The 16,009-nt window shown below is 44.8% G+C and overlaps 1 protein-coding gene across 3 annotated transcripts in view; it reads right to left on the bottom strand.

Moving 5' to 3' along the window:
- rapgef6 (Rap guanine nucleotide exchange factor (GEF) 6) overlaps nt 1-16,009 on the bottom strand; it is a 198,542-nt gene that overhangs the window by 21,230 nt on the left and 161,303 nt on the right. For 2 of the 3 annotated variants that reach the window (XM_084074753.1, XM_084074755.1), the window contains 6 exons: nt 10,347-10,558; nt 8,041-8,164; nt 4,246-4,466; nt 1,821-1,994; nt 874-1,020; nt 185-298 (listed from right to left, as the gene is read on the bottom strand). In XM_084074753.1, coding sequence (XP_083930879.1) covers nt 185-298; nt 874-1,020; nt 1,821-1,994; nt 4,246-4,466; nt 8,041-8,164; nt 10,347-10,558 — 992 coding nt within the window. The remainder of the gene's footprint in view (nt 1-184; nt 299-873; nt 1,021-1,820; nt 1,995-4,245; nt 4,467-8,040; nt 8,165-10,346; nt 10,559-16,009) is intronic. The other variant, XM_084074754.1, reaches the window with a different exon arrangement.

Here is a 16,009-nt window from a genome sequence, read left to right as displayed (position 1 = left end):
CCCTGCTCTGAAGAAAACAAGCCTGCCTCTATCTCATTCTCAACCCCTCTCCTCTCATCTCCCTCTTCCTCCTCCTCCTCCTCATCTATTCTCTCCTTTCCTCTATCCTCTTCCTCTCTCCTGTACTGGTCTCGGCTGTGCTGTCTGGTCATCAGTAGGATCCTCTTGTGGAGGAGACCCCCACCTATGCCGTAGCTGCGCAGGCTGACGGCCTTGGTGCTGGCGTCGCTGGTCAGCGAGGACGACGAGCCCGATAGGTTCATCTGGCTGGAGTTCTGCGACTTGTGCACGCCCCCTACTGGAGGATGGAGGGATGAGGGACAGCAGGGACGAGATAGAAGAGAGAACGGAAACAGAGAATAATTGTAAACATGCGACAACGTGGTTTGAGATTAAGCTCAACAGTTGATTAACAGTTTAGCAGTTGAAACCACAGACTCACTTCAGCCATTATTCGTGTCTATCTTAATATAAAACATCCATTCATGGTGTAATCTTGACTAAATTAAGCTAAACTAAGTCTTTCTGTGAAAAAGGTTATGCAAGCATGTCCTGTGGATCAGACTAGGCCTAATTGCAATTTTTTGAGATAATCGCAATTATTTTTGCATAATCATTTTCATTTAATAAAATGTTTCATAGCGTATTATTTATTTTGATTATTGGCATCTGTCTTTGTCAGTTATTTCTTTGTATATTTAAGTTATTTGTCATATCTACCCGGTGCAACTTTTGTTAACAAAGCCTAAATGCCAAACAGAGCTGTAATGCCCATTGCTGTTCCAATGTGTTAAATGCCAAAAACACAATAAAATGATTAGTCACAATTATTTGTATGACAATGAATCGATCAAATAAATTTCATGTTCAGACCTTTGCGTGGAGAGCCCTGTGGAGACACGGTGGGGCTGGAGTGAAGGGAGGAGACGGTGGACACGGTGTCCTCACACGGCCTCTTGGAGCTCCACTCCTCTGCTGAGCTGACTGGAGGCTTCTTTATTACCTGGGGAGAGCTGGAGTCTGGGGAGGGAAAGCGATCATAACACGGTCACAGCAAGGTTACAGAGGAGTGGGTAGTGCAACTACAGTATAACAAAAAGGTAAATTAGTTTTGTGTCCATACAGACATGTCTGTTGTACTGAACTCTGAACAACTGAACTGGACTAAAGCTATGGAATTTTGGTCTTCAAAGAACCTTTTTAATAAAAACAGAAAAACATTTTAAAGGTCTTTACACACCGTGTTATTGTCTTTGTGCTATTAATTTGCCCGAATATAAAGTATTGTGTGTGTCATTACATCCACACAGAATGTAATTTTACGGGACTTAATGATTTTCACTGTGAATGAAAGCGTTAACCTGTATCAATGAGGCATCAACTATGGGAATAGTTTGATGTGAAATATTCTCTGATGCCTTTTCGAGTTTATTCGTCGCCCTCCACGGTGTGCAAAGACCTCAACACAAACAGGAAGAGAAGATTGTCCCGATATTGAGCAGCAGCACGTGGGAGATTATTTGCCTGTTTTGTTTGTTGTTTTTTGTGACCATTAAAATTCTGACTAGAAAGCACAATTCCTGGTAAGGCAGGACTTTAAGGCTTTGCAGAGCGGGTTTAGGAAAATATCCTTTCACACAAACTAATACAAGCTCATGGTTGAGAGATTTAACACTAAGCCAAGCTGAACAAGTTGAAGCTGTGCAGTGCACAGCCAGGAAGTAACATAAAAGAAAGAAACAACAGAAAATAAGACTCAAACAGATGGAAAACCGGACCACAAAATGAAACCGAAGTACAGGATTCAAGTTTCTGCTTACTGGTGGAGGCGATGTCCTTAGCTGTGCTCTTCTTGCGCAGGGGATACAGTGGGACTTGCACCTGTAGGACCTGGGACACCCGGTTCTGCGTCTTTCCCGAGGGCAGAGCCGAACGTAGGGACACGGGGGACATGTCCGACTTGGTGGAGCGCCTCTCGCTCAGGTTCTTAGACACTGCCCACAGCCAGGACACAAGGGGAGACAATTCATCAACGTCAATGCAGCGCTCCTAGTCATCTATGGCAGTGGTGCTCAAATGTTCATGTCAAGGACTCCTAAATTGATATGCATTCGGCAAAGGACGTTCATCTGAAAGGATGTCATGCCAGGGGCCCCGATAAGAGGAGATTTGTGTTGTGTGTTTATATGATTTTAAATAGCAGACAATAGCAGACACACAAGCTCACAACCCATACAGCTTGCAGATAGGCTATTATCAAATAGCCGAAGAATAAAATAGGGTTAAACTGTTCATCATTTTACTGGGGTCCCCAGACCCCAGTGACCCTTAAAGGATTCCAGGGGTTCCACAGCTGAATGATTGATAGTTAGGAACCAAATAGTTATGTAACTCCCAGAGTGTACAAACAGAACCAAAATGGACCCGAATGGACCCCTTGGTTCCATTTGTACACTCTCAGAGTTAAAATAACCCTGAGATTTTAGAGTGTAGATTGGGGTCCCAGAGATAAATAAAATCAAATGGGGGTCAGTGGCCTATTGCATATTGTATTAAACTGGAATTAAGTGCCAAAACTTCTGGGAAAAGTGAACTCATCTAAAATTCAGGGTACATCTTGGTAGATTTATGTTGTGGACCATAAATCTATAGAGGCTGGCATCTGGTGTCTGTCAGACGTATGGGTATTGAGCACTGATAATGTGGCGATCAACACAAAATGTGCTGTTTTACAGGCACGTTCTGACAGCGGTTCTGACACAGTCACTGAGTTTTATAAAACAGCTGCCTCATTAACGATCTACCTCCTCTGTTCTTATGGATCCATTTACAGATGTTTTTTTTATGTCCTTCAGGACACTTTACATACCACTAGATGGCAGTGCACGGCAGTAATAAATACTCATATTTCACATAAGGGAATAGCGCAGTCTACTACAGTACCACAAGGTTCCCTCCAGCATGAGGTTTCAGCTCAGTTGACTTCACCAAAACACCTGCTTGTTTAATTAAAAACGAAATCCTCATGGCAATTAAACCTCCAAACCTCCCAGGAAAAAAGTAAGCTGTGGGCTTCAACTAAATTCAAATAACACAAGCTATCTGAACACACACACACACACACACACAGGAATGGGTTGAAGAATGACACAGTATGCTACAAAAAGGTCTGAAAATGTTCCCATGTGCATTATTAATAACATATGTATTGTGTGTGTGGTCTTATATCAAGGGGCGATACAACTGCATTGCCACTGCTGTTACCCAAGTCTAGCTACCGCATAATGCTCACAAACACACACACACAAAATATTTATATCCACATAAACAGAAGTGCAAGAATGCCTTGTACAAAGGACAAACACTGCCAATGCAGTCAGACAATAGGAAAACAGCCAGTTACAAAGTGCCTATACGGCAGAACATTGTTACATACAATACAGTTGACATACTTGTCACACACACACACACACACACACACACACACACACACACACACACACACACACACACACACACACACACACACACACACACACACACACACACACACACACACACACACACACACACACACACACATGCAGTGGTTGGAGGCGGTCTCTCTCAGTGGCGGCCACCACCTCTAGATCTTTCTTGAATAAATAATATTACTTTAAAATATATTCTATATATATTTTATCAAACCAACAAGGTAAATATTATTTTGTTAATTACTAGTGAGTAAAATGTATAATGTGCGATGAAATGTAGATTAAAACCGTTCTACGTTGTCTAAACTTAATGCTGTGTGCGCAGAAATCTTTACCATTCACTCGCCATCATGTAAGTTTTGCACATGCTTAGTTCACTCTTCAATGCAAGTGAACGGGGCCGCCGCCGTGTGCACAGGTTTGCTGCGCTCAGTGCATAGATATCTATACAAATAGAACTTCACTGATTGCTGCTGCTCATTCCAACTGGTGAGCTTCACTTTCTATGGCGGTTATATCTATGCTGAGTTATGCTTCGGCGGTATCGTCGATGTACAAACCCACAGCGCGTTGCGGATGCCACTTGTTGTGGGTTTTTCGACACGTGATACCGTTGTAATAATAAATACGAAAAATAACCTTTTGAAATAATAATTCAAAACAAAATGTAGGAAACAAAAACAAAGGGGTTGATCCATAAGAATGGGTCCCTGTGACCCACATAATAGGGTCCCGACCCACTGTGTTGGGAAGCACTCAGGATTAGACTCACATGTGCTGTAGGTGGGTTCACACTGCAGAGACATGAGCTGGTGCCTCTCCTCATCCGTCTCCACCGTCAGGTTGGACAGGTACTGCTTGACCTTGCGGGCCATCTGGGCGTCCTCATACAGCTTCTTGGCGTTGAGCAGCGAGCTGCGGCGCACGCGCTTCTTGTGGCCGACGCCCTGCACGTCCAGCATGTTGGAGTTGGTGCTGCCCTGACTGAGAGACCTGAGAGAGAGAGAGAGAGAGAGAGAGAGAGAGAAGGAAAGAGAGGAGGGAGGGAGAGAAAGAGAGGAGAGAGGAGGGAGGGAGAGAGAGAGAGATAGAGAGGGGAGAGAGACAGACAGAGAGAGAGAGAGAGAGATTGAGAGAGAGACAGAGAGAGAGGAGAGGAGAGGGAGACAGAGAGAGAGAGGGAGAGAGAGATAGAGAGGGAGGGAGCGAGTAGGAGAGAGAGAGAAGGAGCAGGAGACGGAGTGAGGAGGGAGAGGGAAAGATGGAGAGAGAGAGAAGAGACAGAGAAAGAGAGAGGCGGGAGAGAGACAGAGGGAGAAGGAGAGCGAGAGGGAGGAGGTGGGGGACAGACATTCAAAGAGAGAGGAGGGAGAGAGAAACGGAGAGAGAAGGAGAGCGAGAGTGAGGAGGTGGGGGAGGAAATGGAGGAGGGATGGAAGCAGCATTAAGTGAAGACGTGAAGATGAAGGAGATGAGAAGACAAGAAGAGAAGGGTGGATTTGAGAAGTGAAGAGAGATGAAGAGTAAAGGAAGAAAGGAGGTACGGGTCAGTTCAATGTCGGACATTGTCGCCCCCTCCCCCATCCCCCTTTACAAAAAACAATGTAAACGTTATCTTATTTTCCATGACTCTCTGTCCTACACAGTTAGTGTCTGCATGTGTGTGTGTGTGTGTGTGTGTGTGTGTGTGTGTGTGTGTGTGTGTGTGTGTGTGTGTGTGTGTGTGTGTGTGTGTGTGTGTGTGTTGGGTAGCATAGCAGGTTAAACAGGACCATGCACTAAGGGGAGGTACATAGGTTTTTGTTTTTGGTGCTGTTGCTGGTGCATCATGCTATAAACACATACATTCTGTCAGATGGAGGCAAACATTAAATGGGTTAGGGGATAAAAGTGTTGGACATTCAATATGGGAGACAAAACATTAACGCCAGGATGCAGACATTACAGTGCTGGACCCAGACCAAATGGCTCTTACCATAATCTATACTTTTGTTATGGTTCGTTTTACATCATTCAGATGCTACATGGGTGAGGTTTGGGAACAACTGACTTTGAGTGTCCCAAATGTTTACCAAGCAGCCTTGGGAACGTACATGTACACTGAGATTTTATGATACTTTCCCTATGAGTGACCCAGGGCTACATGATAATGGCAAAAATGATCATCACAATTATTGTGATTTGTTTTTCTCCAATATGTTTTCAATCATTTTATTAATGTCTTTATTGATCAATTATTTAACAGTGACCACAACTTTGGCCAAATGGTATGTACAATATGTTGTATGTTGTACAATATTCTGGTTACTAACCATTGTGTAATGCTTAATTTTTGCTTCGTCGCACGACAAAGTATAATCAGGCTTAACAGTGAGTAGACAAGGGCAAGGTGCAACAGCTGACCAACTAAGATGTCAATGACATTGTGAAACATAAAATAAAACAATTCGATTACTTTCGACCAACTGCGCAGCCCAAAAGTTTGACTTATTCTGTGATTCTATCTGAACTGTCATTGCCGTGGTAGGCCCCGCCCACAAGAACCATCTTGCCGCCACTATTTGACCCGGGTCCAACAGGTGTAAATACAGACAAACAAGGTGACGTAATGAACCGTTTTTAATGATGGATCTCAGCACAGGCTCGCATGGACACTGCAAATGAAAGGGTTAATCTCACATGCAGAGCTCGATGTTGGCAGATGATAACAGGATGGTAAAGGGAGGGAAGGAGGGGGGGGGGGGGGGGGGGGGGGGAGTGCATGGTGGCCTTGAAAGGCCCACACCGAAACCGCCTCGAACCGGTCGGAACCGGTTACGTGGGGGAGAACTTACCCTAAACTCTTCCACCTCTTCTTCCTGCAAGCAAGAGGTGTGGAAGATTGAAGCGTGGTTTAAAAAGACAGTGTCAAAGGTCAGGACGGGGGCGGGGGGAGGGAGGGGGGGGGGACTATGTAGAGGTCACATGACCACAGACACACAGGAAATGGTAGGAGATGGGAAGACACTAGACATACTGTCGGACATCTCCCCATATCAACTGTAAGTTTACATGCTGTGTAGAAAGTGACAACACTTGTAGTATCCACTCTGGTTTGTTTCTACAGGACATTCTCAGCTTCTTCAGAAGAGCTTCATAGCGGCTAAATGATGCGTTCATGGATAATGTATTGATGCTCATATCAACTTTCATGTTTACATAATTTTAAGTAGCGACACACATGTGGAATGTCAAGACAAGGTAGCTAAGAAGTTTCATAAATTGCTGATCTACAAATTCACAACACAACACGTTATGAACATGTACAGTAGATTAGCCATTTGTATAGCCTTTTCGTCGCACGACAAGTATATAGGGCTTAAGTGCTTACAAAAGGTTGACGTTTCAACCTGATCTTAACAAAAGGTACTTGTGACCAAAATGTTTGTTGTTTTAATAAATCAATGCAGAGGTGACAAGTGTGTGCTCGAGTTTCTTCTTTAGAACATGACATAATTATACACCTAAGTGACATGGTGACTATACTGTATGTAAAGCTGTGCGCCGATTGTGTGTTGAGCTAAAAATGACTAAATTAATTCTGACCAGAGGACATGCCTCGAGTATCTGGCCCACTGTGTACCGTCTTCACAAAGCCAATCTGTGCTTGCAGTGTGGGGAGAGTGTCTGCAGGGGGCAGTCATGCATCATGAGAGTGACAGACACGCAGGACTTGTGATGTGATTGAAACACCGCATTGGGCGGTATCAATTCTATCTCAGCTCCGGTCAACCCATGTCATGTGTCATTACATTCCAGGGGACAAGGTTGAATGTAACTGAATTGAGATGACATGAACTGAGCAGGAAGTGAATAGGAATTGATGAGAGCCAGACCCAGTGCCTGTGCCTGCTCCTGCTGTGAAAGGATTCAGGTGGAGGCAGGGTGTTGTGGTGGTGATGATGGTGGTGATGGTGGTGGTTCTGATAACACTCCCCAGTTCACCAATACATTTAGTGTCCTCCAGCGCTACCGTTTGACCCCATTAACTTAATCCTATATAAGTTACTCACCGAGGTTTGTACCTCCTAACCTCCTCAGACAACCTTTTTTTCAAAACTGTCCATTGTACCCTGCTGGCAGATTGCGTACTTAAAACAGTATAAATCAATTCTTACCAATCAAACACAGTGTTCGCATTGGTGTCTCTACAGTGATGTTCGGCAAGAACTGCTGAGGCGAACTTCGACAAAGCAATGCGTTTTCTCCATAATGACGTCATTTTGATTTTACAATATAGCCTCACCAAACTTTGTTTCGACAAGAAACACGCTGCAGCCTTCAAACTTCCTAAAAAATGTAAATGCCAGTTGCTTGGATGGTAAAAAACTAAAACTGTGGGAATAGAAGTTGACGGCAAGCACACAAAAATCAATCCCAGAACTTTGTTTTCTTTTATCCATAGCGAGCTAGCCAAGTCGATCGGAGGAGGTGAAGCCCTATTAACACGTCTCCTGCTATCTGTTCTCCAACAGAAGGGGATAAAGCTAAGGAAAACTAAACGGCTGGATGCATGAGGGGGTCCTACCTCTGTCGGAACATCAGGGCGGGGTCCATGTTGGCGGAGGTCATCCGGACCACGTGTCTGATCTCCTTAGCGATCATCCTCAGCTTCTCAAAGTTCACCAGACCATCCACGTTAGAGTCGTTACCTGGGAAGTCATGCATAATACATGCACACGTGTACACACACACACACACACACACACACACACACACACACACACACAGTACGTACAGGTGTACACACAAGCACGTCCACACACGCACACAGATAACAGCCACACACACAAGCAGATACAGAGCCAGTGAGTATGCAATATGTCTTATCTAACTGTACAAGAGTCTTCTTCATATTAATGCACATCTTTGTTCCTGTCCTCCACTTATCATTTCACTAACTCTGCTTCTTTTGTCCTTTAGTCCCCTGGTGCTAAGGCCTCGTCGAAACCTTAGTACGCTTTGAACTTGCACAATAATAGAAGTCACCTCTCTTCCATTCCTAACGTGGACATGTTCTAAGATAATGCCCAGAAGAAAGGGAAGTGAGAAGCTAACGTAAGGCAGCTTCCTTTGTTGGTTGCAACGATAGACTGTATAGTTATCTGAAAGTGAGAGAAGGGAAGTCACGTGCAAAAAATAAAAAACTATTCGGAAAGTATTGTTGTAGTTCTGATACTATAGGCTGTACAATAAGTTGATAGCAGAAGTGGGTCTGAAATTGACCTTTTGCTTGGTACAGAGGAAGCAGAAAAAACAAGACATCCTCCACCTCACACTGGACCTTCAGCTTTCCCGCTTCTTTGATTTCACTCAGAAATGTATGTGCTTTGCATACTTTTATAATATTTTTAATAAGCAACCTGACGCACAGTGGAGGTAGTGCTTAAATGGTAGAGAACAGCACTTTAGGAAGGTATAGTGATAACAAACTGTCTATTTATAGAGCTCGACTTGTTGTTTGGGTCTGATGCAGAGTCCTTGCCCACTGATTACTGACGTTTTGACCGATATTTTCATTAACACATTGTGTGCCAAAAATGGTCCTGACCGTTTTTGAGAATCCAAACTAGGAGTGCCGAAAACGGTCCGGACCGTTTTTGACCCAATTTTATTTTTATGCGTGGGGCCCACGTGGGGCGCTCTAACGAAACTTTGGGATCATCCAAGGAGTCTCTGAGAAGGAGAGGCCGGGTGTGGATCCATGTCATAGATCCTTCCGGTCGGCCGCTCCAATGTTAACTCCTTGACTAAAAGCTTAATATCTCCATTTCTTTTTAACGTGGTGGAAGTGAGCCGTTTTCGATCGGCGATCACTCTGCAATGGAGGATCGCGTTAGAAATATTATTGTTCCAGGCGTTAGTCGGGACCCTCCGCCGTCTCGCACGCACGCTCTGTTTACATGCACTTCCGCGTCGGGGCTTCTACAGCACGAAGCGTATCAACGTAAGTGGATGGAAGAAATGCAGGCACTGAACGTATAATATTTTAATAAACCTCTGGCACCCGATGTGTTAAAAAATGCAAAATCTTTTCTAAATCAAGTTTTTAAAAGTTCTAAAATAGATCATCAACAGATCATTGTTGTAGATCAGCTATTTTGCAGATGATATATTGATCTTTTCTATTTACTTGTAGCTTTAATGTTTGTCTGCAGTTGAACCTGTACATCTGGCGCAAATAGACAGTAATAAGACGTGATATTTGTTTGCTGGTTAGATATGGTTGTCATTAGTTAAACCTGCACATCGTCAGCGAAACATTGCTGAGACGTCCGTAACGCCACATCCACAGTGATGGTTTAGACACACAAACTTATGAATTTCATTAACTCGTTAGCGCCTGCATGCATTTGCAGAATACCACCCTCAAACTACAGGCCCATATGTCATCCCTGACACTCTCTCAGTCCCCTGTGTACCATCTAATTAAACCGTCATTATTTCCATCCATCCCTCCATCTACAGCAGTGGTTCCCAAACGTTTTAGCTCAAGAGCCAAAAGAGAAATCAAATGTTTGCCCGGGACCCAAACTAGTGGAAAATAGCTGATCTACAAGCTCACGACGTGTCACTTCACTTCACGCCGCGTTGCGAGCTCGCATATCTGCTATTATCACTACTTAAACATTTGTTTTCTAATTTAGGGAATTTCTTTGATATTTTTTTATTTTATTCATGAAATTATTTTTGAAAATGTTTGAATTTGTTTTCAACTCAGGGAAACAAAAAATAAAGGGATAATCACTCGCGACCCACGAAAAGGGATCCGAGACCCACAAATGGGTTCTGTTTAGGAAACAGATATCTACAGTATGTGTGCGAGATTCGAACCTTCATGTAGGAAGGTGAGGTCCTTCTTGACCACGGGGAACAGAGGAATGATGGGCGGCTGCATGCTCTGGCTGCTCAGCACATTGCGGTACTTGGCCATGTTCCTGGACGGGTCGAAGACGTCCTGCAGGTCCGTGAACAGCTTCTCGTACTTGCTGGGCAGCTTCTCCCACGTGCTCCGCAGACGAGCCACCGGAGCCAGGTTCAGACCACTGCAGGAGGGGGGGGGGGGAGGTGGGGAAAGGAAATAGGAGAGAGGGGGTGGGGGGGGGGGGGGGGGGGGGTGAAAGGGGGTATGGAGGGGGGAGGAGGGAGTGGCAGAAAGATGAGGAGAGAGAGAGAGAGCACAAAAGAAACAGGGAGGAAGGGAATACGAGGAGAGAAAAGGAGGAAAAGCGATGGAGACGTGAGGTAAACAGGGATGCAGGGAAAAACGGGACAACGGGCGGGACAGAGAGACGGAAGGGAGGTGGAAAAGGATGGATGGAGGGAGAGAGAAAGAGAGAGAAACAATAGTTAGCTGTAAGTTAAGCAATTTGGCTCTGGTCTGACATCTTTTATCTCATCACTACATCCCACACACAAACCAACACACTGCTCTGGATGCAGAACCCTGAGAGGAGAGGAGAGAATAAAGAACAGAACAGACAATGTCCGAATAGTGAACGGAGGACATGAGATCAGAACAGTAATATAAAAGCAGAGAATGCACCGGAACATAACGTCACAAAACAGCTGAGGTCAGCAGCTTTTAACTGTAAGGGAGGAAATCAAATCACCACAAAACAGCTCAGAGGAACACTACAATTATCTCCTCTGATTCCCTTACGATTAGAGCCACACACACGCACACACACAATCAAAACCACATAATGTACACAAAAACGTTTGCGTCATCAGATGTTAAGTACCAATCCATTTTACTGCTTTTACAGAGTAAGTGAATATCAGTTTGTTCAGTAGATGAAACAGGTTGCTTCATTAGAGGGAACCGACACAGCCCTCTCTGTGAGAGGAAATGTAAGAAAACTGTGTACTTCCTTAGATTTGTTTTGACAACAGCACAGCGCTCGATGTTTTCTAGCTGGTCATCTTAAGCAAGAATGAACGACTCTCAAGGCAGTGTGTGTACTTCAAGAGTACACAATAAAATCAACAGTGTTATGGAGCCAAATGCACCCATAAGGGTCCATTAAGTTCCATTTGTACAGACACTCTCAGAGTTACATTTACTGTGTAGAATAGATTTCAAGAGGCTTCTGGCCTCTCTTTCTGCTCAGCGATGTCATGTTTCCAATCCCACTCTGCAGTCTCTCTCTCTCTCTCTCCGCATCTTCCTGCTTTCTCTCGCTCTCTCGCTGTATCTTCATGCTCTCTCTCTCTCTGCATATTCATGCACACTCTCTCTCTCTGCATCTTCATTCTCACTCTCTCTCTGCATCTTCCTTCTCGCTCTCTCTCTGCATCTTCATTCTCACTCTCTCTCTGCATCTTCATTCTCGCTCTCTCTCTGCATCTTCATGCTCTCTCTCTCCGTTTTGTGTCTCTTATGGCCACCCCGGTCTTTGTGACCATGTGATCCATGTGCTGACACAAGTCCTGCACATGTGACACAAGTGTGACACAGCCCGTCAGGACCTTAAAAAGAGAAACATTGTGTCCCCTTTAGTTGTAAGCACATACCTGAACAATTCTTCCTCTGCCTTAAACCCATCCTAACCATTAGGAGCAGTGAATGCCATTAGTGTCAGTGGAACAGTTAGGAGTGAAGTGTCTTGCTCAGGGACAATTTGCGAGCCAAAGATTGAACCGGCAACCTTCCGATTCCTAGATGGCCTCTAGGTAATCGAGATAATAATCGCCAAGAAGATTATCTATAGTTGCAGCCATACATGCATCTACAGTTTCACCAGGAGTCATTGAGGGGGTTCTAGGAGGTCCCCAGCTAAATTTGTTTTTAAAAAAAATCAAAATAAGTTTAGCCACTTTAACCTTGAGCTTGTAGATCTGCTATTTTCAAAACATCTTGAAACTTGTATTTTTAAAACATTTTCACACCAGATCTTGTATGGGGGTCCTTGAAAGTATTTTCAGACGTTTGCAGCCAAATACATATGGGGGACCTTGACATGAAAAAGTTTGAAACGACTGGTATACAGTATATACACTGTACAGCACCCAGAGGTGTGTTTCACGTGAACAGTACTTGCTCAGCAACAGGCGGACACAACTTGTAGCTCTTAGGAGCCCAGGGGAATGAGGAAGGATAAGACAACCGTTAACACAGTTTGGAGATACTGTGGGTGAACTGCTGTTGAACCCGTCATGTGTTTGTGGGCGAACTGTTGTTGAACCCATCACGTGTTGCAAAGATGAACACATACTGTAACCCAAGATAGCTTTGGGCCTTGTCAATTACCTTTCAATGAATGTCATTCATAGTGTATTGTTAAAGGGACAGTGAGTGCACAATTAAAAAGGTATTGCACTAGAGTTAGCTAAGCAGCTCATTTACTGTACATGTGTTGTCCCCGAGTCTGTGGACAACAAAACAAGCGCTGCAGAAAGCACACTAAAACAAGTTGTACCATGTGTCCAAAACTACTGGCTGGACCTTCACCTTTCACGAACCAAAGAGCGCCACCCTTAGGCCAAAATGTCTACAGTAGCCTACTTGTCTTGCATGCAAGATATCGAAGAGGCGGATTGCCGTGAGAGTCGCCGAGCACCCGCATGCTCCTCTTAGGAGGCGCCCTACTGTTTTTGGTGACCCAATTCTCTCAATCACTTTGTATTTTCCTCTTGACATCTCCTTATCCCACTTTCTCTCTCCTCTCATTTTATTCTGCCCTCACTCTCCTCACCCTTCACTCAGTCGTATGCATCTCCATATCACCTCCCACTGCATTGTTTCTCACTCTCTCATCCTCATCACTCTCTCACAAAGGGGGATCATTTGGGGTCCCAGGGGATGCAATTGCCACCCCCTAGAGTTCGCATTTAACCTCAAATGTAGAGCTTTTATGCTTATATGCTCCACGTCTGAACTTTTTCTTTTTTTTTTGCAGATTAATCAGATTTTATTTCGGCGCTGAGTGCATCTCAATCCACACACATCCATCTACAGGTGACATGTGACACACAAGCTATAGTGTTGTTGTCTGCAACCATAATATTCATTCATTCTTTCATTCATCAACCAGTTTCAACTTCCCTATTTTGGCCATGTCATTATAGGTGAACATTTTCAAAAACATTGAATTGCATCACGTTGTTTGCTATTTTAGCTATTTTCCTTGCCTCTGCTTTTCTCAGTCTCTCCCTCGTTCTTTCATAACCCCCCCCCCCCCCGCCCTCCATCTCTCTCTCTCTCTCTCTCTCGGGAGTCGCCTGCTTCCAGCCTGAGATGATCGCTGGTCTGAGTGTTCCACAACAGCCTGTGGAACGGCTCATTAGACACCATTTAATGTACCGTCAAGATGGGTACAAAGGGAGACTTGTGCACGTACACGCAGACACATTAAGGGAGACTGAGTGCGAGAGTTTGCTTGAAAGACACACACACTGAGGAGCACTGGTTCTCAATGTGGAAAATAGGAACCAAATGGAACCTTAGAGAGCTCTGTAACTCTGATAGTGTATAAATGGAACCAAATGGACCCTTACTGTTCATTGTCGGAGTTAGATTAACACTGAGGATGTGAAGATTGAGATACCAGAGATTTATTTCCTTATTTTCAAATGGTATCAAATGGGGCGGGGGCCTGTGAAAAAGAACGTTTGACAACCACTGCTGTAGAGGCTGTGTCTCCAGGCAGACAGTGTCTCCATATGGCTGAGGAGGACGACCTGCTGTGAGGAGTCTGTTCAGAGAACATGGAGGTCAGACACTCCTGCACTGAACTGTCTGTCGTCCGTTTAACAACAGAGAACACAATGTTACTGTACTGCAGGGGGTTCTCAGCCACTTAGACCCCTGTAGTCTGAGAGAACTGGACTTGAGTTACAGCCGTAATTTGACCACTTTTTTCCGTCTACACCAAATCTTCTTCTTTCGGCTAATTGCCATCGGGGTCGCCACACAGATCATCAGTTTCCAATTCCATCTGGTTCCGTTTTCTGCTGCCACCAAATCGACGCTGGGGTTCAAGTGGTTAAACCATGGCTTAGGGCCAGGGTTGTAACTCTATCGGGGTCACACACACACACACACGCGCATGATTACATGCTTTTAACATATATTTCACCCTTTCACACACGGGTGGCAGAGAAAACCATTCAGGGCACCAACCTGCTCACCGGGAGCAGTTAGGGGGTTAAGTGTCTCGACACGTGGCCGCTGGGAGGAGCCAGGGATCTAACCCGGGAACCTTACGATTCCAAGACGGCCGCTCTACCTCCTGAGCCACTGCCGCAACTAATGAGAATATGCTCCGTCCTCTTCAGCGACAAAGCACTGGTACATTATAGTACAAAAACACTGCTATACTGACGCAGTGTTTAGACAGCAAAGGCGGGGCTACAGAGAGACAGACCACAGCAGACTTCAGAATAATCACTGTCAGCAGAGAGAGGGAGAGAGAGAGAGACATACAGACAGACAGAGAGAGAGGCGGTACAACTGAGGTCATACCCTGTCTCTACTCGGACACATCAAACAGCTCTGAAGACAAGTGACGTATGATAAATGCAAATATACAGTACAATACAGAATACATGCACACATAACACAGACCGACACACACACACACTTTTTGGCATTAAGACAAGTATAACAGGCAAACACAGATGCATGCATACATGCACAAACGCTGTTGCAAATGACCACACATAGCTATGAATGCACACTAAATACACCCCACACACACACACACACTCTCAATTCATCCCATAAACAAGCTCCCTCCCAGTGGGTTCGGGCCGTTTACGACAGGACCCGCGGTTGAAGGCCCAGCTCAATCTCACATCCATCCACAGCCCAAAACCACAGAGAGCAGCCTGGATTAACAATAACAACAAACAATAAGTGAGCCCGTCGCCGAGGGATGTGTGTGTGTGCGTGTGTGTGTGTGTGTGTGTGTGTGTGTGTGTGTGTAACTTGTATTACTATACTTGTGAGGGCCCACTGTCCCCACAAGTATTGTAGAACTTGAGAAATGATTTTCCTTGTCCTTAGAAGAGAAATCACTGTTCTATGGTTAAAACCGATTTTTTTGTTAGGCTTACAATTATGAAAAGGGGTTGGGGTTAGGGTTAGGATCAGGCAGTTAGAGCTTACATTCAGGGGTTAAAGTTTTGTCTGATTTTGTTGCACGCCGAACATAGCAGATCTACAAACACACAACGTGACGCAGGCGCGTCATGTCCAAAAATGGTAAAAATGTCCTAAATGTTGATGTCCTCACAAGTATAGTTCAACAAATGTGTGTACGAGTGTGTGTGTGTGTGTGTGTGTGTGTGTGTGTGTGTGTGTGTGTGTGTGTGTGTGTGTGTGTGTGTGTGTGTGTGTGTGTGTGTGTGTGTGTGTGTGTGTGTGTGTGTGTGTGTGTGTGTGTGTGTGTGTGTGTGTGTGTCTTGAAGGCAGACAGAAGGAGCCAGATCCAGTGCGGTCAGAGGGGAATGGTTGATGCAATGATCCGGCAGAGAGAGAGAGAGAGAGAGAG

This window comes from Gymnoscopelus microlampas, assembly GCF_963454915.1.
Source record: "Gymnoscopelus microlampas genome assembly, chromosome: 12".
In the NCBI taxonomy this organism is placed as follows: domain Eukaryota; kingdom Metazoa; phylum Chordata; class Actinopteri; order Myctophiformes; family Myctophidae; genus Gymnoscopelus; species Gymnoscopelus microlampas.
This window is presented reverse-complemented; position numbering and strand designations above follow the sequence as displayed.